The sequence below is a fragment of the Eimeria tenella genome, genomic scaffold, assembly GCF_000499545.2.
Source record: "Eimeria tenella Houghton genomic scaffold, Eth_scaff26, whole genome shotgun sequence".
In the NCBI taxonomy this organism is placed as follows: Eukaryota; Apicomplexa; class Conoidasida; order Eucoccidiorida; family Eimeriidae; genus Eimeria; species Eimeria tenella.
The window spans coordinates 249,906-275,237 of NW_013542471.1; the positions used below are offsets into that span (position 1 = coordinate 249,906).

The 25,332-nt window shown below is 52.4% G+C and overlaps 5 protein-coding genes across 5 annotated transcripts; 3 read left to right on the forward strand and 2 right to left on the reverse strand.

The window, feature by feature from the left end:
• Positions 1-2,650: 2,650 nt before the first annotated feature.
• Positions 2,651-6,448, forward strand: ETH_00024500 (uncharacterized protein; the record flags this gene model as incomplete). The annotated part of the gene is made up of 8 exons (XM_013375231.1): positions 2,651-2,747; positions 2,865-2,888; positions 3,132-3,209; positions 3,479-3,550; positions 3,748-3,822; positions 3,990-4,046; positions 4,184-4,366; positions 4,482-6,448. The coding sequence occupies 8 exons, from the start codon at positions 2,651-2,653 to the stop codon at positions 6,446-6,448; spliced, it is 2,553 nt and encodes an 850-aa protein (XP_013230685.1).
• Positions 6,449-7,459: 1,011 nt separating this feature from the next.
• On the reverse strand, positions 7,460-9,010 carry ETH_00024505 (uncharacterized protein; the record flags this gene model as incomplete). Its single annotated transcript, XM_013375232.1, has 1 exon — positions 7,460-9,010. One exon carries the CDS (start codon positions 9,008-9,010, stop codon positions 7,460-7,462), a length of 1,551 nt encoding a protein of 516 aa, XP_013230686.1.
• Positions 9,011-13,414: 4,404 nt separating this feature from the next.
• On the forward strand, positions 13,415-13,960 carry ETH_00024510 (uncharacterized protein; the record flags this gene model as incomplete). The annotated part of the gene is made up of 1 exon (XM_013375233.1): positions 13,415-13,960. One exon carries the CDS (start codon positions 13,415-13,417, stop codon positions 13,958-13,960), a length of 546 nt encoding a protein of 181 aa, XP_013230687.1.
• Positions 13,961-16,260: 2,300 nt separating this feature from the next.
• ETH_00024515 (uncharacterized protein) lies at positions 16,261-16,635 on the reverse strand (the record flags this gene model as incomplete). Its single annotated transcript, XM_013375234.1, has 1 exon — positions 16,261-16,635. The coding sequence occupies one exon, from the start codon at positions 16,633-16,635 to the stop codon at positions 16,261-16,263; it is 375 nt and encodes a 124-aa protein (XP_013230688.1).
• Positions 16,636-17,041: 406 nt separating this feature from the next.
• On the forward strand, positions 17,042-24,372 carry ETH_00024520 (uncharacterized protein; the record flags this gene model as incomplete). Its single annotated transcript, XM_013375235.1, has 6 exons — positions 17,042-17,642; positions 18,013-18,846; positions 19,080-19,195; positions 19,598-19,654; positions 20,045-23,791; positions 24,115-24,372. The coding sequence occupies 6 exons, from the start codon at positions 17,042-17,044 to the stop codon at positions 24,370-24,372; spliced, it is 5,613 nt and encodes a 1,870-aa protein (XP_013230689.1).
• Positions 24,373-25,332: the final 960 nt, after the last annotated feature.

Below are 25,332 nucleotides of genomic sequence, written 5' to 3' on the forward strand. Positions count from 1 at the left end.
GACACCTAAAAAAGTAGTTGCATAGCTCAGATGGGATTATAAATGCATTTAACATTCTAAAGAGCCTTACTATAGACTAGGGCGCCCATAAGCAACGGGCAGCTTGCTGTTTGACCCAAAGCCCCCAGTGGCGCCTCTCTGTGCAGCTAGTAAACTGCTGCGTTCTAACAGAAGAGGGCAACACTTATACACTTAATGCATAATAAGTGGATTTTGGACAGTGCACAGGTGAAGCCGACGCAAACATCGCTGAACAAAGCAAAACTCCGAATCGATGTGGCTGCTACGTAAAATGTTAACGGGCTGGACGACAATGCAGCATCCGGGGTCTCTAGGCGCAGTGTCGAATTTTCTAACCACACACTAGTAATTTGCCAACTGCTTGCCGAAGTAGAGCAACTAAAGTGAATGACGAGGCAAGCACATCAGAAGGGCATGCTTTGTACACGAGGAAAAATCTAATACATAAAAGCAGGGTCTCACGATGACCTTTATTGACCTTGTGAGGTTGTGCTTTAGCATAGGGCGGCATAGCATGGGCGATGAATCTGTGTACTAAGTGGTTATATTAGTGGCCATACCCTACTGCAATAGATGCATTTCAGGAATGCTAGTCATGAGCAAATAACGAATGATGGCGCAGCGGCTCAAAAAAAAGTTTTGCATTTTCTTCCGTAGTGAGAAACTGAAAATGCTGGCCAGACCTAGGAGGAATCAAGAAAGCTATGCCGGAGGCTTTGTAGCAATAGCAAGGCAAAGTGAAAAATAAAAGAAGAGATACCATACCAAAGTGTCTAGTTTGCAAAATTGCATAGAGGAATAAAAAAACTACAATCACAGTAGAAGCCCTGGCTTCCTCCCGTAGGCCCTGTCTGGCCATATAGAAATGGGGGAGTACAGACCCGCTGTACTTCATGCCTACCAGAAGGGCAAACAGGTGCAACTACAAGCTAAAAGGAGAGCGTCAGATTACATACAGGAGATATGTGAGCTGCCGTAAAATGAGCCACATTTTCCCACCTGTCTGCACCTTGGCATTCTTGGTTGGGAAGCAGGAAGACAGCCCTAGTGAGCCAAGCGTGCGCTGGTCAGCCAACTATCAAGTGCTGAATCCCTCTACAGCTGCCCTTGGCTTGCACTTACCCCCTATTTGAACTGCACAAGAGGTGCCACAGAATGTATTTTCGCGCTGCATATTGAATGAGGCATATTTTGTCTTCCATGCAGCCAAGGAAGGCCAATACACGAAAGTTTATCGCTCAGTCTCTGCGTGTAATCATAATTCGTACGTGTTTAGGGGGAAGTTTCTATTTTTCAGGTCAGCATTCATGTTTCACTGGAGTGCTTAGCACCAGTTTCTGTTCATGAGGGAATTCGGCAGCGCCTAATTTGGGTATCCTGGCAAGCGAAAAGCAAAGACGGGCCATGGTTTGGGTGCGGCAGCGCGCCAGGAGACTTAAGGGCTTTGCCAGTGTGGCCGCCACCGCCTCTCCAAATCCTGTCTGTGAAGAACGCCTCTAGCCTGTTGCACCAGTTGTGACTTCGGGCACATGAGCTACTGCTCCATCTTCCGACCCTTTCGGCACGTTGTCTAGCCCACATTGCCATACGAAACCCAAATTGTGAGCAAGTATCAGATTTTTTCCTAAGAAGCCATGTTGATGACCGTGTTCTTAATTCAACCATGTATGACACGGCCATGATCTTCACAAAGCTAGAAACTCAATGCGCTCGTCTACTGTAGTCACTATAATAATATATACATACTCTTGGTACTTACCCGGCAAGAACCAGTAGCTAATCTGTGAATATAACACCTAGGTTCGCTCACAATAGGTCACCAACACGTTCACCCATATGAACTGCAGCGTGTTATGGTATAGCGCCTAGGCCCTAGCATGCTAAAAAGCCCATAATTAATCGGTTTGTTGCTTAGGCAGAGGCAATGCTGTTCACGCGTAACATGTGCCGAGAACGCTCCGAGGTTTACACAGTCATTCTCAGGCCCGTGGAAAATTGAGACCAAAATACCCTCATACAGTACAGTGGGTGGGACATGAATCATACGCTGTCCAAAAGAATGTAATAACAAATTTAGGTGTCTGTAAAACGTTTATCGGGCAGCAAAGCAGTTACTTGCCCTTTCAATAGGGGTCGATTGTCAAGGTAGCGTTCACAGCAGCATGCAGAAAGCTGAAGCCTTATTAATAGCTTCTGCTGTGCTCTTGACAAGTGTCAGCAGAGACGCGACAAAATATGACAGTACACGGAAATAGATAATTCCTTAAGCCCCTGTCGACGGATGCAGCTCGAGCTTCTCGGGGCCGAAAGCTGCGACACTTCTGTGGTGGGTACCTGTCGTGATCGATCGAGATGCAATTTCGGTCGCGATATGAAGCTTCGACGGATTTTTATTTCGTTCTCTTTAGATTTTTGTTTAAACTGATTTCATTTTTAAGTTTGGGAGACAGAACTTTTTAGATATCAGCCTGTCTGTCGGTCCTGCGGTCGAGTGACCGCTCATTGGCGAGCGGTCTGGACGCTACGCTGTTGGTGTTACATTTTTTTTTTCAGTTTTTCTATTGATTGAAGTTTTTTAACCTATTTGGAAATTCCAGGGGAACGAGACAGCGGTGTTGAGACGTCGAAGATGGGTAGGGGTCTGCAGTACCTGCGCCGATGCAGGACGCCGAGGACTCGCTTCTTCTTCTTTCTCGCATTGTTACTGTTACTTTCTCAGTGGCAGGGTGAGATTCTTTGGTAATAGAAAATACTCTAGTTTGATGCTGCTAAATATGCCATTGTGAGCTCTCTTGGACACAGCACACCCGCTCCTTCCTGTTTGCATGTGACCTTATTTTCAGGGACATTTACTGCAAATCCAAATAGTGAGCGATTTCAAAGTGAAGAGCCATGGCACTTATTCTGGTCTACTAAGCTCTTTTATATGCTGTCTTTTCCCTGCCTTTTCGTCTATGTCTTGTAGAGGCGACTGCAGCAGGATACACTTGCCGCGGTACTTGCCTTGAGGGACTCACCTGTGACCGGACCGCTTCAGACTGTCGGGATGTTATACTCATGAAGGGAAGAACACTGATGGCGGTAGGCCCACATGTTTTGTGGCTGCTCAGGAGCAGAAGAGGGCGCTGGTTCTGAGGACGGCCAGCTGGAGGAGCCAATTCAAGCACTAACCAGTCCAACACCAGCAGGTGGGTTTTCGAGTGCCCAAATGCTTCACGCAGTGTTGATCACTTCTGCGTACTTGTACTGCTATCTTGAAAATTTGCGTATACTGGCTTGATTGTAGTAGTGTAAACTCCCTTTCTTGCTCGGTTATGTGTGTGGAGAGTACGGGACGGCCAGTTGATTATGTGTGCGGGGACAACTTTGCAGCCATCTATGCAGCTGGTACATTTTAGTGGGGTTGTACCGCTAAACAGATGGCAGATTTTGCTGTTTCCGGTGCGCATGCTTGCAGTTGGGCGGGGACAGAGCCCCCACAGCAATGTGACATCTCCAAGACATGCTTCCTCAGGAGCTTCACCTTCTGGTATGTTTTCTGGTTATGGAGAGGGATGGGATCAGAGTTTGCCTTCACACCGGGGGAAGGCGTTGTGTCAGTCGATTTGCGGTGTTGTTCCTCTCCTATCAGCTGTCGTCGATTTGCGCTGTTGTTCCTCTCCTATCAGCTGTGCCCCTGGCTTTAAGAAGTTCTAAGTTGTTAATGCGGCTCTTTAACTTTCATAGGCACCCCGTCAAGTGGATCACGTAAAAGTTCGCCTTCAGGGTCTTCCCCCAGCAAATCAAGTCCCTCTGCAGGCGGTAAGAGAGCGCTCGGAGCTTCGTGGATTGGGTTTTGACAGAGGCAATTTGAACCGATAAATTTGCGGGGAACAGAGCCTGCTCTGTGTTAGATATGTATAGCGAGTCTCTCCTCTCTATGCTGTATGCTATGTAATTCTTCTGCCAGAGCTGCTTGGGTTTTTCAGCTCGTCAAGCCCTTAGGCGACTGAGACGTTCTCTTCCGAAGGACTCTCCATCAATCCGTAAGCGACTGCAAGTAGTTTGTTCATTGCATAGGGCTACTCTTGACCCCTTGAATTTGTTGTAGTTATCGTAGGGGAACTGTGTGCCTGCGTTCCTGCTTATTGTATGGAATTGTTGTGCTGCGGAGTGCGTACAGAGACCAGAGCTGTACAGGATTTCATTTCCGCTCAGCTGACTCAAGGGGATACCTCCCGTGAGGATTTGATGAGAGCTGTTATAGCACTTGCAGGGGAGGGCCACAAATTTTCGGAGGGAGACGTGCCAGCGACAAGGACGCATCTCCTAAGAAGCACTGCGAATAGTTTGCAACTTGGCCCAGGTAGGGACCTTCTGTCGTCGTCAGCTCAGGTGGAGACCCGGTGCAGGACACTGCACCACACACAGCGGCAGGCGCCTTTTTTCCCCTCTGCTGCGTTGTATTCGTTTCACCGCAGGGCAGTGCCTGGATAGATGTGACGTGGATGTGCTGAGCTCAGGGGATCTACGAAGGCTCACCCGTGAGGCAAGCAGCGCTCCTTCAGTGAAGGGGATAGCGAAGTCGGGAGAACTCTCACCATTGCGGTCAGAATCACCTACCAGCGACTCATCTGCGCCATTGACCTTTCCCAGCTCAGCGGCTGTATCGCCGTCAGCTTCACCTCCTATGGCCTTGTCGCCTGAGTCGTCTGAATCAGAATTTCCGGTTGAAGTGAGCCCGCTGTTGGAGCGGCTTGTGTCGCCTGACCCACCAGAGGCTCAGGAACCCAGCGCCGGACCGTCAGGAGAGAGCAAGCTAACAGTTGCCTCTGTTGAGGAGAAATTATCCCCAGTGCTTGAGGAGAGCTGGATAACGGAAGTGAAAAAGTTGCTGGAAGACGTGCCGTCTGCGCCGGCAGCTGAGAAGCCATCTCGTTACTCTCCTGAAACTCAGCAGCTGCTGGATGAGATACCAGATCTACCGGGCGCACTAATATCAGAATCTACCGAAGACTTACTGAAGTTTTCCCCGTACATGGGAGTTCCTTCACAAGAACAACAATCGTCTGGTGTGGAAGGAGAACCAAGTCGTGAGAGCTCCTTTGTGGGCCCACCCGCAAGCGACACTCACCAAGAGGCTTTGGAGGACCTCAGACGGCAGGTAGACGAGATCATAGAAGAATTACAACAGACAACTGAAGAGTATGAAGGGGGGTCGACAGCTGCCAAGGCTGCAGAGGAAGAGCCCACGGCTGAGTTAGACGAAGGAGGAGAGAGGCCGATGGATGAACATGGGCCTCCCGAAGGAGAACGTGGCGCTAGTGGTTTTATCTCTGGAGATCCAGGTCTTGTTCATGCTGAGGGTGGAGATTCGCCTGTAAGCAGTGAGGTACCAACAGGCGACGTTGTCTTGGAGAAGACACCTTATGCAGCCCGCCAACCTTCCAGCTCAGGGAGCAGGCGAGGAAGCCAGTCTTTCGAGCAGAAGCACGTTGTCACGGAATTCCGGCGGGAGCGTCCGAGACTTTGGGAAAGGACGAAGTCTGCTGCGCAGAAGCACAAGGGGATGTTTCTTGTGGCAGGAGGGCTGGTACTAGCTACAGCCATCATAGCGGGTCTTGTTTTTGTCCACAGGAAAATAGGACCTCGCATTCCTATTTCCAGCCCGCTGGTAAGCACAATAGAATCAAAGAAGTGCCATGTTCTGGTTGATTTTGAGAGGGCGCACAACCTCAAGGGTATGGGACGAGTGGTAGGAATCGAAGGAGTTAAAGTGAACAATACGAAGCGGATCCTGACGGTAACGTATTTGGAGAAGCCAGCCATAAGGAGCTCGCGAGGTTGGGAGATGTTCAAATGGTTAAAGCATCGTCTCAGCTTTGGGAAGTCACTTGTCCGCCGAGTAGAAACGCTGGCCTTCCCTGAATCTTGCATGGCGGCTTCTCATTCCAGTTTCCAAGTGGCAGAAGCAAACGGGCATGTCTCGCGGATGTTGGTAGATCTGGACCTAAATCCTGGTCCTCTGACTGTCCCGAGAGAGATTTTGGAGAACAACGAAATAGACGAACTATTGAGCAGGTACGAGCAGGACTCTCAATGGAAGCTTTACGAAGACTGCGTGATGCACATCACTGTAGATCGTCCATTCGAAGGATCACCGCTTGTACAAGTGGAACCTGCTCGGGGTCGGGTCAGCTTCCAGAACCCTGAACTGCATCATCTTAGCAGCGAGCTTCCACGGAATTGCGATTGGAGGGAGCCGTCGAGGCTCCGGATTATATACAAGAGCCATGCTGGTGCCCCGCTTGATGTGCTTTTGATGATGACTGCGGCGGACCCACCTCTGGAAGAGAGCGTAAATCTTGACAGAGGATATGGGGAGGCAACTTTGCAGGAAGACAGCGATGACGTGTTGTACGACGTCCGCGCATTATTTGAAGAGTGAAGACAGACAACAAACCAGCCTGCCAGCAATCGGAGCAGTTAGTGAGCGGCCTATGTACGCAAAGTACATGTTGCGTTTTCTTCGAATGTAAACCTTTGGGATGTTAATCAATGTCCCAGTGCCGCCAGTCGAAGAGTGCTAATGCGGGGCAGCTGGTTGCTGTCTGCACAGCATGGAGGAACGTTTGAAGTGCTGTGCTGTGCTCTAAGTGTAGTGCTCTTTGTGCCTGATGCTATCTTTTTAGCTCGCTCTATGTGCTTTTTGCTCCGTGATTTTTATGTCGAAGGGAGACTGCCGCATGGTAGACAGCTCTCCACTACCTTCCGCAGCCCGGCCGTCCGACTAGGAGCTTGTGGGCCTCGCAGTCGGAAGCTGTAGAATTTGTTTTTTTGGCATTTCAGTTTTCTACTGGTGGGACTGCCCTTTGGACACACTGTATGCTTTAGTTCTTGCAGCTACTTGTTGACCCGTCGGCGTGTTGGGAACACGTGGTGCCGCTGCCGGTCCAGGCGGCTTTAGAGTCGGCAGGTGTACTGCTCACTTGGGGCGACGGGTCGCCTTGGCCAGTTTGCACGGATCTGGAGCTGTGGTTGCTGGCCGGGGGTAGCGTCGTGCAGCTCCGAGCTCACGCTGCACGGGATTTGTCTTGAGATGTTGTACTGGGTACTCGTAGGGAATGTAGTAATCATTAGAGCTGCAGGGTGCTTGCAGAATCTGGGCCTCAGTGTTAGCATGAATAGTATTCACCGTAACCGGGTGCCTGCTCTATTCATGCTATGCGCAGCGGACACTGTATTTTCTTCTAGTTGAATGACTGCCTCTTCAGTTTCAGTGTGCCTCTTGCAGCCAGTAGACCTATGTTCTGGTACACTAAGGCTGGGGGAGCATATCTCGTGTCGGTCACGCCTATGGGCATGCGAGTCTGGTGCTGTCACGCTTGTAGTCTATATTCATATAGAAGACATCGCTACAACGTATTGGCATCACTTACAGACATTGCACTGTTTTTTGTTAGTATGCAAACAAGGAAAGCGGTAGCTCTGGGAGGAAGCAACGATCGAAGTCGGGCACTTCCGGCCTGAATGTGTCCCTACGATAGGTAGAAAGGGCTCGTCTCGCTTCCCAAAACTGACTTTCATGCAACGACACTTCGCTTGGTTCTTCTGAGGTCAGCTGCTCAGCAGGAGCGCCCTTATCGCCAGCCTCTAGCGGCCTCTCATCATGTGGCTCCTGCTGGGAATCGTACGTGTACGCATTCTCAGTTCTTTTACTTTGCGGGCCTTCTGCTGCGGTGCCCTCATCCGAATTGGTCTGGATCATGTGGTGCGATTGAATGAACGCTTCAAAGAACCTGCGGTCCATATCCAGGCTTTTGATTGTGTGGTTCGCAAGCTCGACGAGTGCAGGCCGGAAGTCTCCCGTGAGATACTCCAGCTCCTCTTCACACAAGCCGGGAGGAAGGTTTTCTTTGTCTAGAATGTCAACAACATCGTCAATCATGCGCTCATACTGCATGCGCAGCGAGCGTTGTTTCCTCAGCACCTCCGCAACTTCTTCGTTCAGTACCGGCCGGCTCTGCTCCACTTTCGCATGGAGTGCATCGCATGCATTCCTATATACAGAGTACGCTATTTGTCGCCTGCGACTCTGCGCCGCGAGGTGGAAGAATATGGCAAACGCAGACTGATGAGTGAGCCTGTTGAGTGCTTTGTAGTCACTGAGGCACTTGCGGATGGCAGTAACCGCCCCTGAAGTTTCCACTTCGCCATTTATACCCAGCGACTCATCGTCAATACTATACAACTCTGCAATTTCTTTCTCGACCTTCGAATGCTGCGGCAGGCGGTCGTCAATCCTAAGTCGCAGCCTTCGACGCATCCAAAACATCCAGGCGTGCAACCTCGCGAAAAACGTTGCAGAGAAAATTGAGAAAGCAAGCACAAATATTCCAAATAGCCACTGACGTCGGGCTGCAACTTTATTGGCTGTAGTTTCCTGAAGGCTTCCGGTGATTCCCGGCGATGATGCAGCACCGGCTCCAGACGGGGAGCTGGACGGGTAAGGTCGCGAACTGCTGGTGGGCACGGCAGAGTCTGCGACCTTTTTGAGCACTGGCGCGGCAAATCTCAGCTGGTATGCAGCAAGAATCATGGCTAGCATTCCACCCAGCAGAGCCCAGGTTCCCGAGGCCCACTGGCGATTTCTTCGCTCAGCATCAGCACGGTAACTGCGTTGGCGGAAGTCGGACGAAGGCAAAGCACCTACTTCCTCTAGGTCCTTATCTAGAGACGAGGAGAACGGTGCTGAATGCGAAAAAGGAGAAGATGACCAAGTAGGGAGGCTGCTACGGAGGGAGTCGGATCCGCTGCCGTCTGCAGCATATCCACTGCCGTCTGCAGCATACGGATCAAAAAAAAAGTCCGCGCCGGGGGAGGAGCCGCTTTTCTGCCCCTCATTGCGGCGGACCACCAGCTTGGGCTTTGGTGGCATTGCTCTTATTGGACGTAACTTCGGGTGCAAGTGGCCCGACGGCGGAACTGCGGGAGTCGTAGTTGCCGCCATGGCTCATTTTGCTCCATGTCTTCCGTGTCTTGTCGTTTTTCCCCACTTCCTTATCGCTCTGTCAAACGGCAAATGTTTCAAAAACCTTGCGGACGTGAATGATATCCTTAAAAACTGCCCTTCGGCTGTTTTCGTGCCCACCGACTACTTGGACACCGAAGGGCTGCGCGCTGCGTATGTGGATGTGAATGTCTTCGCCCCAAAATCTTCCCAGTTGTACTTCAGAAGGTCTGAAAATGCTGAGAGCGTTTCCCCCCCAAAAGGGAATAACCAAAAATCTGACGTGTGAGAAAGAAACACCGCTGCGGATGGCGCCAGAGGTTCGCACCTGCAGGAACAAACGGTCAGCCCTCAGGCGTTTCATAACATGCCTCACCCCTTCGATAAACACATGCAAGCATTAGTTGAATCAACTGGACTGGAAATATTTTATGCGCCTGTCTTCACCCTCGCAGACAGAACTGCGGCTGCTTCGAACTGGGGCCCGGACCCGCTGACGCCTGGAGCACCTGCAGCTGGCCGTTTGCCCTCACCCCAGCAATCGTTTCATCCAGTCACACTTTATTTCGAAAATCTAAAGGGTTTCGTGATAATACATCTGTCTTGAAAACAGTCATATCTTTTACTGGATCTGGAGAATTTTTGTGTCATTCCTTTAAGCGTGATGACAAAAGGTTCTTAACGGCTTTGAGGCGCTCATGGTGCGCTCCCCATATTTTCCCTGCACATACACTGGTTTTGTCCCGTAAGGTGGGCATGTGCTGCCTATAGATTTCTTCACAATTTCATTCCAGACAAAAGACACGTTTTTTCGCCATACCAGGTGAACGTCTGAGAAGCCCACTTTCTCAGGTGGCGTGGTTGAACCCAGGCGGATGCTGTTGCGGAGAGTGAGGCGTTGAAATCCACGTACATGGCATTCTACATCATAAAACGGCAAGTATAGTGCCATGCCGACTGGAAAAATGAGAATTGGCTTGGAACACAGTAGCCAACAGCGTTTGTGCAATAAAGGGCTTGGCCAGGGAAACTGAGACGGAATTATTTACCATTCGCCGGGGAAGACAAACGCCTCTTGCTTGAAAGTTTTGACTGATTGTTCCGTCTCTGACTGCCCCTTCCCACATGACTGACTGCGGCCACAGCAATTTGTTCTTGTAAATTATCCCTGTAAGCGGATGTGGGTTCCTCCAGTCACTGCTGGAGTGTCTATGCTTCAATTTTTTTACTTAAATCCTAGATTTTCCTTGGTTATATCTTTGGCCCGCTGTGTAGGTGCTGGGGTCCCCTTTCGGGCACGCTCTATTCCTGGTGTCTCTTCTGCGTTTTGACCAGTTTCACACAGGTAACGTAGAAGGTTGTCCATTCCATGTCTCTTGTTCTAGCTGCTCGTAGCTCACCGGTTGGCTTTAGTTTTTCCCAAAAAGTGTCAAGTTTCTGTCGTGCGTGGTTGAGCCGTGATTCACTGCCACTCATTTATGGAAGTCTCTATTGCGCGAGGCCGCTGGTACTTGCAACTGCATGTATTTTTATACCTTCACAATTCCTTTCGAAAAAGACAACAAACAGTCGGGGTTTTTATACTTGTCGCTCTATTAGGTTGCTTAGCGACACCTCCGCAGCTCACCATGTGGTAAGTAAGTGGTTATTTTGGCGCGAAATCTAGCTCAGCTTCACTACAAGAGACGATAGAATGACTTATACCGAGGTATTGGCGCACCACAAGCTACCGCTAGCTACCGCGAATTCCAGCATCTTAGATGGATTAACGGCTGTCTCTCAGTCTTCTAAGCAGCAAGATGAACGCCGTTACTCTGTATTTCGGTTTGGACAGTGTTTCGAAAAGAGGAGACCTGACTGCCTTTTGCTATGCAACACTGACCACAGGGGCGATATGCTGCCTATACAGGCTTCAGAGCGAAGTCTGCGTCGATTGTGCTTTGTCTCAGTAGGCATTCCCCGTGTCCTGGATCGCAGATGCGCCAAGCTGTATTTGGCAAGGAGCTCTATAAAAGCCGCTCAGTGCAACGTATTTATAAAGTTATCGGCTAGTTGACCTCACTTAGCGCTGGGAGGCTGGCTTGACTGCCACGGCTAGCCTGGAACTTCGCCTAAAGCGGAGAGAAGATGGCTATGCGTTCTAACTAATGACATGTAGAGAGTTCCTAAGGGGTAATTCACTTCATCTTCTATATATCTAGCGAAGGGTTCTCACAATTTTGTTTACTTGCCAAAAATTGTTGACGAAGGGATAGGCAGACTACTTAAACCTTGCAGTTAGAAGAAAAAAACTTATTTGTACTAGTTTCATTGCCTTTTTTCTCGTCAACTCCAGATTCTACTGGTGGATTATGCACATAATGATTATGCACATGCATCTGCACAAGCATATGTAGTGTCTCGTGCAAGCTTAGCTCCATCCTTGCAAAAGTTGCCACAAAAATGCCATTTTTAGGCTGCCTCTCATCCATAGAATCCTTCAAAGGAATTACAACGCTTAATGCAGGTGCTGATTGGACATGGCTATCCAACTGGCAACACTTACACCAAGTGTTACGCTGGTTCAGGTCTTTTGCGACTCCCACAGCAACTGGCGCTACGCCGTATATATATGAGCGTTTCAAATCGGCACGATTGGTGCTTGTCACAGGCCACGCAGTTCGAGCTGATAGTTTGCACTAGACTTGTTTCTGCTTTATCTAGTTCGCTGTGACACTTCGCTCTGCGTAGGGTTTCAGGGGGGGATCTGCGTGTGCAGCATCATTTAGCCCTGCAAAAGCTCGAACGAATTTCTGTTAGAAGATGGGCCTGCTACGACCAATTTTGAGGGCAGACCAGAGGTAGATAGAAAAGGGTGAGATGAATGCTCAACGAGGTGGCATGACTGATAGTGGCGCTGAAAATATTGCTGAGCGCTCCACGAGTTCCTGACCAGTTGGATATATATTTGTGAGTGTTTCAGGGTGCATACACTGATAGCTTCCGATTTCTCTTCAGGAGCATTCTTCTTCTTTAAGATCGGACAGAAAATTTAGCATTTTGGCGAAAAAGCCTCTCGGTAGTTTCTTTCTTGTTCGGCTACCTACTGAATGCGTGCCCATGGAAGGTAATTGAACAGTTTTATGCAGTGTATTTATAATTCTTTCGGAAGCAAATAGTTTTCTGTTACCGCGCAAATGCGAGGGTGCAAAGAATAAAAGTTATTAAGTAAGATATGAAGGGACCGGGGATACGTAGAACAATACGATATGAAGGCCTAAGTCAACAACCGTAAATGCATCAGAACGCAGGTTTGATAGAAAACAGTTCTACAGATATACCTTACCCAAGGAGCCCTAGGTGATACTGAGCTTGAGCCGAATGCTTTACATGCACGGCAAGTGGAGCCGCCTAAGCTCCTGTATTTCACTCCAGTCTATAGCCTTAGCTTGGCCCTTACGCCACTAGAATCACGGACCCTGCACGGCACTGGGACTAAAAAATTGCAAAACTGATAAAGAAGAGAATGAACAAGGGAAGCAAGCAACTGTGGTCGAACAGGGAGCAATCGATGTCCAGGCCGCTTGGCCTTCACTTTTTTTTCAGGCGTACAGTGGCGTCGGCAGCCAACGGATACACCTTTTAATGCATCAATTGTCTCATAGCGCTGGAGTGAACATTTTGCATCTACTGCTCGTACTTTTCTTAGCTGATTCGTAGCCGCTGTCCAAATGACCGTGCCAATAGGCGACGCAGTACGGGATCATGTGTGGGGAACGGGATGCATTCCGCAGGTATTTCCACCGCAAACCTTTGAAGGTTAAAATGTTCTTCAACAATAGAGTATTGAACATGCTTCCGAGAGGTGCGCAGAGCTCAGTCTCTGTCCATTGACTTGCTGACAGACCAGGTGTGCTGCTTGCCTCCAATGGACCCTCTGTCTCGTGGCCATTAGCAACACCAAATTAATTAAAAATGTTTGGAAAATCTCTGTTTTACTTTAGATTCCACCACAGACTGCATACAAGAGCTTACGAGCATCGGGAGCCTTGCAAGGACGTGACCAGTGGGCCTCTTCTGGGGCAATAGTCGTCCGCGGCACAGCGACCGGACCTTCTACCCGAGTCTCCACCCAATTTTTTGGGTATTCTAAACTTCATTTTGTCCTTTCTTATAATATTGCATTCCGAAAAAACAGACGAACCGCTTTTCTTTTGAGGCCGTTCGACTGCGCTTTCGCACTAGCGACCACTGCTGCCGTGGGATATGACGGCCCACACCCGAGCTGTTTGAAGCGGACAAATTACAACATAGAAACAACTTTTAATTGATTTTTCTCTTTCACAGCTTAGACATAGCCGGAGGGCCTTTCTGAGGACCGTGGCCGATCCACCTGGGCCAAGATCGCCACAACCAACGAACAAGATGGGGAAGTGCAGCTGCAACATCAGGGGCATTGGCCCATTCAACTTGGCGGCATGTGTGGTGATATTTTCTCTGTACAATATGTTGAGCTCTACGGTGGAGCTGTGTGCTGCCATGCGGAAAAACAGCTCTCAGGGCAGTTCCGAGTCTGTCCTCGCCTTTAATTTCTTTTCTTCGTCGTTTACCATCATTGCAGGTGCACTGGGAGTGTTATCAACGGTGACGAAGTCTTATAGATTTGTGTTGGTGGTTCTAATTGTGGCCATTATGACTATGGTCTGCGACGCGGGGGAGTTGGTAGCCAACGCCCTTTCGAGCTCTCCTTCTGTGTTTCAGTTCATAATGACTACTTTGCACTTGCTGCTAAACTCGGTAGCCATGGCCGTCTTCCTGTCATACTACCGCGTGCTGAAGAGGGGAGGAAACGGCCGCGAGAGAATGTCTCCTGACGAGTTCAAGACCTTCGATGATGCTTCAACAGACGACGGGAGACCAGCCTATTCAAACTCAAAAGCCGCCACAGAGGACACCCCGCTTATGGCCTGAATAGACAAAGGAATGTTTTTTCAAGAGCCACCCCAAATAGACAGCACTGAGTCAACAGCTCAGGCAGAGAAGCCCAGCGCTGTGCATCTTGTGGCACAAGGAACTCCTGCCCGTAACAACAAACGGAATGGTTTCTACCTGTGTGTCAACAGCAAGGGTTTAGAGACAGCATTAGATTGAGCCGATCTCTGTTTTGATGACTCAAGAATATGCAGCTGTACATCGGGTCGACAGTGCAACAATGGAGCTGTGATAAGCCGGACACAGCTGACTACAGCGAACCTGAAAGTATGAAAAGGCTAGCCAAGAGCAGCAAAGAATAGCCAAGGAAGTTTCGGGTCGAGTGTATATTCACCAACAAAGAACAGTGTCAATTGAAGCCAAACCAGGAGTCGCTCCTTTTGAGCGACGCCCATAACAGCTGTACCACAGAAAACCCTGAATTTTTCTGAGTAAGATTGAGCCATTCTGAGCCGTTCATGGCCTCAAGGCCAAACGCCTGTTTAACACCACACGTGGGTTGCGAGTGGCGCCAACTCACTCTGCAGAACTGAGCTCCAAGATCGCTTTTGTTCTCCCTAAAGCAGCATCCACGAGTCACCCCTTGCCTACTACGGTGGCCAATTGCAGTGCGAACTGGAGAGATTCTCTCCAGTGCACAAAGGGAAGAATGAAAGCGATCCCGGAAACACTTTCGCTAAGTCCTTCACTGCTTTAGAACATGATGCTTGTGCTAGTGCTGGAGTATGATAAGATTTGAATGAGAGAAGGCTCTACGACACAGAAGCCGGGATCGCTGCTCGTCTCAGTGAGCTATGTAAAGCTTCGAGTTTCTCCACGGGGTGCAAGGCTGTGCGACTTTCCGCAGTAGATTGTAGATGCGGTAAATGTGAAGGCCTCAACTGGATTAAAAAGCCTCACGAAATCTTTTCCTTTTTGTCTTTTCCGATAGACACTGCTAGCATGCTGTGTGTCGTCTGCTCGGTCGCTGCGAGCATGTGAGCGTGCGTATGCTGCACGGGTAATGCTGCTTGAATTTTCCCCCCCAAATCTGCCCTGAGTATGTTGCATAGATACAAATAGTTTCCTCACTTTAAATTGTAAAAACACACTGTGTTTACTTATCCTTGTAACGAAAGGGGCCCTCGGGAGACGGCAGGGGAGACGGCGCTGGCTGGGGTCGGGCACGGCAGCTCCGAGTGTTTGGGTTTGTGGGTTTTGGCGGCAAATTGGCTGTCGTTACGCCTCACATTTTCCACAGTTGTGAGAAATGTGTCTTTTTTATCTAGTTTACTTAAAGACACCTGATCCTTAACTACCTCTGCCCCACTTCCCCCTCCTGAGCTGCTCGGCGCTGGCAGCCTGCCAGTTCTCGCGACAGCGTCGGGCGTCGCCTCTCATCTGTCTTCCCCAATGAGTTTCAATTATTTCCTTTCAGCTTTCTTCTCGGTGAGCTAACTGAGCTGTACCAGGCAGAACCACTCGACGTAGCTGAGAGCAACGCCGCAGAGGGCCGCCTACAGACAACGGGCAACTGGCGCGTCGGCTGCTCTCTGCTCTCTTCTTCCGGGCTCACCGCCTCGACCTTGCCTTCGGCGTTTAAAAACACTCAAAAAACACAGACAGGAGCAACTGCGGGCCTGTACAAACGCTGCACCGCAGTAACACAAGCCGCTCCCTCCCCCTCCTGCGCCCAGTCTGCCTGTGTTCGATCTCTTCATCCCACAGGGTGCCCCAAGCCCTTCTCTTCCCCTGGCTGCCTTCATTGACTCAGAAGCAGCACATTGTCACCGCCTGTGTCGCTGCTGTCTCTATGGATGCCGCAGCAACGGCACCAGCTTTCTGACTCCAAAGCAGACCCTCCACGTACGCTACTTCGTCCTCCATACCGCTAATACACCGACTAAATTGGAAATTCCAGCGCAGAGGCCGACTGTGTTGCCCATATGTACCGTCTTTAGCTGTAGTTTGGCATGATTTGGGGCAAGTGGCGGGTTGGTTGGTCTGCGGCGCCGCCGAGACCCAGGACCTACCCATGGGCCACATACGAGATCGGCTGCTGCTACTCGCGCTGCCGCCGTTTCCAACGAAGTCAAAGGAATAGTAGCGTAGAAAGCACGAAAAGGGATTCTGCAGCGCTTTCCACCGACAAGTAGCTTTTTGAGGTCTTCTTTCCTGTTTTGCTTTCAGGTGCTGCGACGAACCGTCGAAACGAGTCATATTAATCCAACAGGCAGTCATTAGTCTACATGATTGTTTTTGCTCAGTAGCTTCATTCCGATTTATTGGAAAGGATTTCCTCAGCTACGCTTGGCTGCTGCACCACGGCCGTATTCAGCGCCAGCTGCAGCACAGCGACTGCCCGTGGCCTTTAGCAGCACCTGACAGCAGTGGCGCTTGGTCATGCAATGAGCGGGGCTTCGTAGTTGCTGCTGCTGCTGCCACTGCTCGTCGCTCTGCTGCAGCCGCTGTCGATGCTCGCGCCGTGGCTGCAGCTGCTGCTGCTGCCTTGACTCCTGCTGAGGCTGCTGCAGCCAAACCTCCCAGCAGCAGCTCTTGACTACTGTTTGTTGCCCACGTCCGATGTAGAGAGCCACACTGCGGCCGCTACTGCGGCGCCGAGAGGCCTGTACACGGTCCCCCCGATCTGAACCGTCCCACGCGATCCCACCCATCCCCACTCGAGCTCAGCTGCTGCAGCAGGTGGCAGCAGCCAGACTGTTCTAGCGCTCCGGAAGCCTTCTTTTTATCCTCAGGCTCAGCTGCTGCATTCCGCCGAGCGCAGCAGACGGACGTCTCCGGCTCCGAAGGGCCTTCGGAAATGAGCTGTCTTTCTTCTTGGGCCCTCCAGCAGTCCCAGCAGAAGGCCAGAGGACAGCCGTAGGTCGTAGTAGCCAAAAACATCCAGAAGCAGGGGCAGCAAAGAGCTGGCAGTGACAAAACTTGGGGCCCCTCACCTCCGTTTGTATATGAGGAGGCTTCTCACGCCCCTGGGGGCCGTACGCGCGCAGGACCCCGAAGAGCTGGGGGCCCCCACCTGTACGCTTTCTCCTTTCCGTATTCCCCAAGACCACGGGTATAATGGAGGTGTCCTCGGGGCTGGACACAGCTACTGATGGCTCTTTTCTTCGGAGTGGACACCATGATGAAGAGACGCAGCAAGTCGCGGCAACAGCGGCTCTGCATCTGCACCTGCAGCAACACCCACATCATCCACAGCAACGCCAGCAGCAACACCCACCGCAACAGCAGCAGCTGCTGCAACAGAAGAACAATGACTCCTACTTAGGCTGTACTCATCTGTTGCAGTCTGCCCACAGCTCAGCATCACACTTGCTATGGCCAGGCGTACAAGCCGCGGTTGCTCCTGCGCCGGCCCAGCTGCCCCTGTGCCCTTCTGGAGGGGCCAGCACCCACACAGACACGGAAATGCCGGGAGCAGCAGCAGCAGTGTTCGCCTTCGACGGCTGCAGCAGAGGCGTGCCTCTGCATTTCCAAACCACGCACACCTTCTCCACTGACAACAACACCCTTCATCAACCGCAGCTGGCAATGCATGCAGCTACAAACGATAAGGGACCCACAGACGCCTCTGTCCCTGTATGCTCGTCAACAAATGCAGCGCGAGGAGGGGCCCCGTCGGCAATGAAGGTTTCTCCCCAGGGGCCCCAGACTGGTGCCGGTCAGCTTAGAATTAAGAGCGTCTAGTCTAGAATGAGAGAACTATGCCTCGAGAATTAAAGTACCGTCCGTGCCTGCTCCCCTCTTTGTTTGTGCTGGCTGAGGTGAAACTATTCACACCCCAGCACCTCGTTTGTCTGTCACTAAAAAAACAGCGATGAAAGTGCTTGTGCTTGACGGCCCCCTGCTGCTGCTGCAGCAGTAACTATTGATGCTCTATTAGCTGCTGGTACCCCACGGCTAATTGCTGGTGCTGCAGGATTATCTGTTGCTGTGAATACTGTTGCAGTGTCTGGTTTGTGGCTGTTACTGCTGACTGGAAAGAAGAGGACTTTCTGAGCCACTGCGCAACCAATGTGTGTGCGCTGCAGGCAGCCACGTGACAAGTTTGATCCCCTATTCTGTCGAGCGAGCGCACCTAAGCGTGCAGCTGGGAGAGAGTAGGGAAGCCTTGACTCTGCATCAGCAGCAGCAAAATCAGCAGATGCATCAGCAAGGTACTAAGGGGCACAACTTTTTTCCGACCAGTAGCTCTCATTCACACTTTTTCCACCAGCAAAAACAAAGGCACCAGCAGCAGCTGCAGCATCTGCAACAAGTACAGCGGCAGCACATCCAAGCTGGTCAAGTTAACCCTCCTCAGCTCCAGCAGCAGTTGCAGCAACAACTGTTGCAGCAACACTTACACCAGCAGCAGCATTTACAGCAACACCAGCAGCAGAAACAGGTCACTGAGCAGCAAGCAGTGCAGAGAGGAATGCGACTACAGTTGCAACAGAACATGCTTCTTGAGGGGCACGGCTCTGTAGGGTACCCTCTGCAGCCAGAAGTTGCTCTGGAGTGCTACAGCTGCTCGAACAAGTGGATGGGCCTGAGCTGCAACCACTCTGTTGGTGGGGATGCTACAGCAGCAACTGCTTCGTCATCAGCGGCAGCAGTAGGTGCAGCAACACCAGCTATTCCGGCTTTTCCATCAACCCCACACGCGCCTTTTAAACCTACCTCGGCTACCGAAGGCTCCCAACGTGCGAACGAGCTCTCTGACTTAGCTGACCCCCGGAGACTGACGGAAGATGGGGGAACCCCAGCTGAGCTGCCCCTAGCCACCACGCTAGAGATGTGGCAGGCTAAGCAGGTTCTTAGCCAAAGGGAGTCGAGGCCCTTGCGCCTCACCCGCTTTGAAATGGTGGAGGCCTACGCAAAGTGTAAGACACCGGTGCCTAGACCCTTAAGCTCTACCCTTGATTTGAAAATCCACAACGAGCGTCGAACTGTAGATCTGAAAATAACTTCTTCCGCGTCACTGGTAGCCCTTAGCTCCACCCGCAATCCTTGGTTTTGCGAAACAAAGTCACTGCGCAGTGCAACAACCCCTGCATGCCTCATAACACTACTTTTTGACGCTGGGAAATAAGTTGTTGGGGGTGCGCATGTGCAGCAACTCTCTGCCTCTCTTGCGACTCTATGGAGCACAAAATTACGAATTGTCCATTTGGGGAGTTTGTTTGTCCCAACTGTCACCGATCTTCCCACAGAGGAGAGCACTGCCCTCTAGTGGGTCTCAACCCCTCACGTCCCCTGAGCACTCGCCAGATCCCTGTCACTCTGTCTCCTCCAGAATCGTGTCTCTCTTGTCTCCGGTGCTTTTCAGTCTCTACCTTTTCGTTTCTGTATCTCTGTCTTCTTCGGCTTTCTCACCCCCAGCGTCTCCTTGTTTTCTGGGCTACGCTGCAGCTCATCAACCTCTTACTTTGCTTCTCTCAGTCCTCGTGGCTGCTTTGCACACGGTTCCGGCTTTTCCCAGTCCACCTGGGCGCAGCCAGCTGTTGCACTGCTTCCCTTTCGATTTGGTTTTCTTTTGGAAACCGAGCAGAACGGTAGCTTTTGACATCGCTGCCTCTTCCAGGGCTTTCGGCAAAGTTAAGGCTTGCCGTATTTGTGCTGTGGTTCCTTCAGCCCTGCCGTTTCTGCTTTGACCGTCACGCCGGAATTTCTGTCAATGAGTGCATCCGTGTAAGCTGCTCCCTGAGTTTCCAGTTTCATCGGACACTCCCACGTATATAAGCTGCCTCAGAAGCAGCCTCATACAAGACCTGGCACTAAACTAGCCCTCTGCCGCACATTGCTGCCCTGGCTAAAGGTCACTAAGCCAGCCACAGCAGCTGTTGTAGTTGCAGCTGTAATAGCTGCTGCTCATTGAAGTTGGCACTCTGGGGCCTTGAGAGTTAAGGGGATTGCGCGTAACGGCGCGGGCGTGTCTGGGCTCACTGGTTAGGCAACAGCCCGGAGAGCGCACCAGTTTGTGCGCCTATGCTTAGAGTCTGGTGCTGCTGCGGAGCTTTGCCTTGTCGCTGGTAGTGCTGACTTGCTGCTGTTTTGCTGCTGTTTTGTACTGCGTGTCAGCGCACAGTGCGGCAGCCTTTGGAGCGTCTGTTGGGCGTAAAGATGCCTCTAGATGCTTCTCTTCGCCGTCGGCCTAAGGGGGACTCGTCGAGTCCCGGTGGGGATGGAGGAGAACTGGCGAACCTGGGCCTGGGTAAGTCAGACCGGCCAAACACGCCCCACGGGCGCAGCGTGTATGTGAGCAATATGTTGCCGGGCACAAGTAAGGAGAGTCTAAGATCGGCGATTAACTTCTTGCTGGAGCATGGGGAGGTGGTATGCGTGGAGATGAGGGAGCGGAGCAACTACTTGCCCTATGCTTTCGTCGAGCTCTCCTCCCTTCAGGCCGCCTACGAGCTTGTGCAGTACAAAAAGGCGGCCCTAATCATAGGAGATCAGGAGCTAAAGGTGCAGTTCAAAAAAATCGGCTTGGCGTGTTCCATCCCTGGCCGCAGCACCTCTTCGGGAGCCTCCGATGGGCTCGACACCAGCCACCGCTCTCCCGTTTCCCTAATGGCTCCTTTCACTCCCACTGGTCAAACTGTGCAGGAAGTTTGCAGGCTCGTAGCATACAAATTGGCTTATGACTTTGGATTGCCCTCTCCTGGGCCTTTCCCATTCTACGGCAGCGGAGATGGAGATAACTGTGCCCTTTTTGGTCAGGGAGTGGCAGGCAGAGACCTTGGGGTGCCTCCACAGCCTGGGGGCCCCCTTGTTGCTACGGCTGCTGCCCATAGCCCCAGCAGGGATGGCGAGGGCTGCAAGGCCTTCCCTCAAGTCTTCCCCATGCTGGACATGGACAGGCAGTCAAAAGACACAGACTCCGCAACGCCTTGGCATAAAGACGCAAAGGGGCTTCGGGGGAACGCCAGGTTCTTCGAATCCCAACCCCAGCGCACAGAGCTGGCAGTAGCCGCTGCAGCTGCCACAGCTGGAGGCGGGCTGCCGTCGCTGCAGCAGCTTGACCCTGTACAACAACCCCAACAGCACAGCAGAAGATTACCCTGTCCAGTGGGAGGCTCCACAAGGGGGACACGCTGCCTACAGAGACCCTCCGAAGCCCTCACGCTTAGAGAGGCGCCCATGCTGCAACCTACAGCAGCAACAGCAGCAGCAGCCAGTCAAAGGCAGCCACTGACGCGCATAAAAACGCCGGTACAGGTACAGGGGTCCCACATGTTGGACCACCCCCAGAGTGCGCATGCGCCACAGCCGTCGGAGTGCCTAGACACCCGACAAGGGGGCCTCAGCCTCTTCCCTTTCCCTAGTTACCGCCACCCGGTGCCGGAAGTGCATGCGCCATTCTGCGGAGAGAATGAGAGAAGCAGAGACGCCGTGGAGCCTCTTGAGGTGCGGCGATTGCCTAAAGATGGCTCTGAAGAGAACGAAGGGAAGTCCGAGGGTCCTGTCAGTGGACCGGCACCTACACAAAGTGCAGAGGAGCCCCCCGTTCAGAGGTTTGAAAGTAGCCCTCTTTCGAGAGCTTCATCCTTCCAGCTGCGTTCTTTCCAGGACCTGAGACCCCCGTTCTTGAATGTTTCTCCAGCCGGAAGTGCTTCAGCTGCAGCAGCTGCTGCAGCGTCTGCACTGCAGGAGCCGTGGAGTCTGCCGGGCTCTGCGGCGGGGGAAAGCAGCAAGGGCTGGAGGGGGCAGCAAGTAGACGCGAGCGGCTCCTCCACTGAGACGCCGTCAACCTCCTTATCTGCCAGTCTTGGCTGCGACTCGCTGCCGTCTCCTTCGGCCTGCAACAGCTATATTGCCCCTCGGCTGAAGGAGATAGATGAGAGAGAGAGAGACCCAGAAGGCCCTCTCTCTCTCGCAGACGACGCCCAGCCCAAACTCACCGACATGGATGGCACCGCAGACACTGACCTCAGCCTCCAGCTCTCTCTGGGGCCCTCTGACTTGGCCGGACCCCTAGGTTCTCCCGGCTTGGATACACACATTAGTGCGCGGAGGCAGCTGAGTGCCGCAGGACCAGCTAGCTATGGAAAGAGCCTCTGCGAAGATGCTTCGACAGGGCTCCCCACTTGTATTTCCCCCTTCCCGCCTCACTGGGATGGCCGACAGACAGAAGGATCCCAGCAGGAGGCGCAGTCGCAACTTCTTGGGCGCATGCAACAGAACGCAAGGTCTTACTTCCAGATGGACCTGTCCGACCTGATGCCTCCTGGTGGCGGAAGCAGCAGACCACTTGAGGCACTAGAGATAGAAGGCGCCCTCACTTTTTCTCCCTCCCCTTGCCCCCAACAGGAGGCAGCAGACAATATGAACAGCTGGTGGTCAGCCGGCACGAGTTCCCCCCGCGCCTTCTCCCACAGGGCACACCAAATGGGGCTGCCGTGTCTTGTAAGAAAGCTCAAGTCCCAAGACGAAGCTTGTACAGTCGACACTGGGACTCCCCCGCTGAATGCTGCTTCTCCCGCAGCGGACACTTCGCTAGTCACTCCACCAGCTGCTGCCCCAACTGCTGAACCCGCTGCAGCAGCAGCCACCGCAGCTGATGCAAATGTTGAATTGGCAGACAGACCAGATAGCGCCACAGTTCTCGAGCCCGCCGAAGGCGTGCTTAATGGAGAAGTCCTTCAAGTCTCAACAGACGGAGAGAAGGACCTTGCAGGGGCAGCAAATGACAGTGTTTCTCCGTGTTCTCTCCCTGCGAGTTCTGCTGGGTGGGCCCCCAGCAGCTCCCCAGGCACTTTTGTTGAGGAGAAAGCTCAAGCCTGTTCACAGGCAGCTGCTACCGCTTCAGGAGCAGCAACATCTATTGGTGGCAGTGCGCCGAGACCCCACAGAGGCGCCCCTGCCGCTGATGCTCTTCAGCTGTGTCAGCCTCCGTCCGTATCTCCCGACGCTAAGGATCCGTCCCCGCTCGAAGCAGCAGCAGCTGCCTCTGGCAGTCGCCGCAGCTCCTTGTGTTGTGAAGGAAGCAGTTGGGCTGCCTCCCCAGCTGCTGCAGACGGAGACGGAAACGTCGAAACAAACGACGGAGACGGACGAGACACAGGACATTCTACACAACATGTGCGATCTCACGCACTGCAGCAAAGCGAGACCGGCTCTGCGCCAGCCTCAAGCTGCAGCCCGGCCGGGCCGTGGAACACCATTGGACAATTCACAGACTGCTCCGTGGTGACCACTGATCAGTCCTCCACAATTCACAACCAGCTCACTACATTTGCTAGCCCTTTTTACTCAGGCCAGAGAGGGAAGTCCAGCAGTGACCTTAAGCGGACAAATGGACCTCTGGAAGAGGAGAATCGTGGAGGTAACTGCCCGTCGTCGCCAGCAGCCCCTCCCAGCCAGCCCCTGCTGCTGCATCTTGACACTTCCCAGGTGCGTGCACCCTTGAAATCAAAGCAGGCCCAACAGAGGCCTGAAGGCGACGAGAATACGCAGCATACGCGAAAAATTGCAGCCGAAGAGGCACTGCAACAAGCTTTTCCTGGTTTTGACTCTCGACCAACTGGGACACTCTCTGAGCCTCAGCAGCTGCGACAGGAGCTGCAGCAGGAACAGCAGAACACAGCAAGGCGCCAACCTGCGGTGGACTTCTCAATTAGAGAGACTGGACTCAGCACGCGTTCACCGGCTGTGGACGTGGAGCAGCAAGACCAGCAGCAACAGCAACACCAGCAGCACGGGCAGGAGGAATCGAGTCTAAAACGAAGCGACCTGGAGGGATGTGATGACAGCTTTCAAAACCCTCAGTTGACGTCCTCTAAGCCTCCTGCTGTTTCCAACCCCAGCGTGGAGCTCCTTTTGGCGGTGCGCAGAGATTGAAATTTCGGGCCCTCAGCGGTCGGGGAGTTGCTGTACTGCTGTTGCTGCTGAGTCTTCTGCTGCTACGCGTGTTCGAGGGGCTGCTTGCTGGTGATCGTGTCGGTGCTGCTGTTGCTGATGCTACCACTCTCGATGTTTTGTCGATGCTGCCGCTGTTAAACCGCATGCTTGAAAACATGGGAACAAAGAAGCCGCGGCGCAGTTTGGGGATGTTATCCGCTAGTAACTCACACTAAGGTTGAGAGCTTAGATTTTGCAGTCCAACCTTGTGGGTGCGATCCACTTTTGTTCCTCCCTTCTTGCTGCAGCAAATAGACAACATAACGAAACAGTTACCGCCCAAAGTGATCGAAGCTGTCTGGGCCTCTCTGTCCAACGCCCGCGCAAGCTCTGCTGCAGTGCTTGCTGCGGACGCTGGACTGGTTTCACCAGCATCAGCAGCAACAGCAAGCACAACGACAGCCGCCGCAGCCGGCTTTCCTGCTAATTCGGAAGCAGCATCGGCAACGACAGCAGCAGCTTCACCGGCAACTGCTACTGCATTTGCTGCGCCACGGGGCGTTTGAGCTCCTCCGTTTCCCTCTCGTGCTGGCCTCAGAATTGGGCCATTGGCATTTTCAGCACTTGAAGCTTTTGATCTTTGCATTGCGTGTCTCTTCTCAGCTGTCACTGGAGCTACCGTGCTCATTTGATTATAGTGGCAAATACACAGCCTCTGCCGTCACCCTAAAGCACAGCAGCGGGGGTTAGGCCGCCGAGCTTTTGCTGGCTCTGCCTCTGGTTCTGTCTTCTCTTCGGCCTCTGTTGCTGTCGCCGTTTGTGTAGCTTAAGTTTCCTGTTCACCCGCGCCTTGTCGTTGTGTCTGCGGGCATCGTTTATTTTTCTATTTCCCCTGGTTTTCATTTGTTGATGCTGCAAAGTAATGCTGTCGTGCCTCTGCTGCTTTTCTTCACAGCCGCTCCTGACTCACTGTTTGCCCTTCCTTGCCTGTTGCTGCGCCCTCAGCTGTACATGGTTGCAGGGAAGGCCTGTGCATGTTCAACAGCGCAGCGGCCTCCTCCCTCTATCTGGCTCTCAGCCTCTGTATCTGATTCTGTTCAACTGGCTCATGGCTGCTGATTAGCACATGAATCGGGATGGCGGAGAGGGGCCCTCATTGATGCTGCTCTTGTTGCAACTGCAGGCCTCATGCAGTGCATTGCAAGCGCTGTGCTTCTTCCGTGTCTGGCCTGCATACTGCACACGCCTGTGTACATAGACACACAGTAACAACGTTCTTACAGGCACAGAGAGACATACATGCCTGTGGGTACAAGCCCAAGGTTTATTCTTGCTTTCAGCCCCCTTGAGACTGGCAAGCCCAGCAGCTGCAGTTGCCGGCGGTAGGCCGCTGCTGCGCGGCGCCTCGACAAGTAGCTAATGGTGGTGCTTGTTTCCCGTGCGCAAGTAAGTGTGCGTAGACGCAGACCCCAAATGGGGGTCTTGTTGTAGGCTTGCTGTATGCCCACCTACAACCTGGCCTCTGG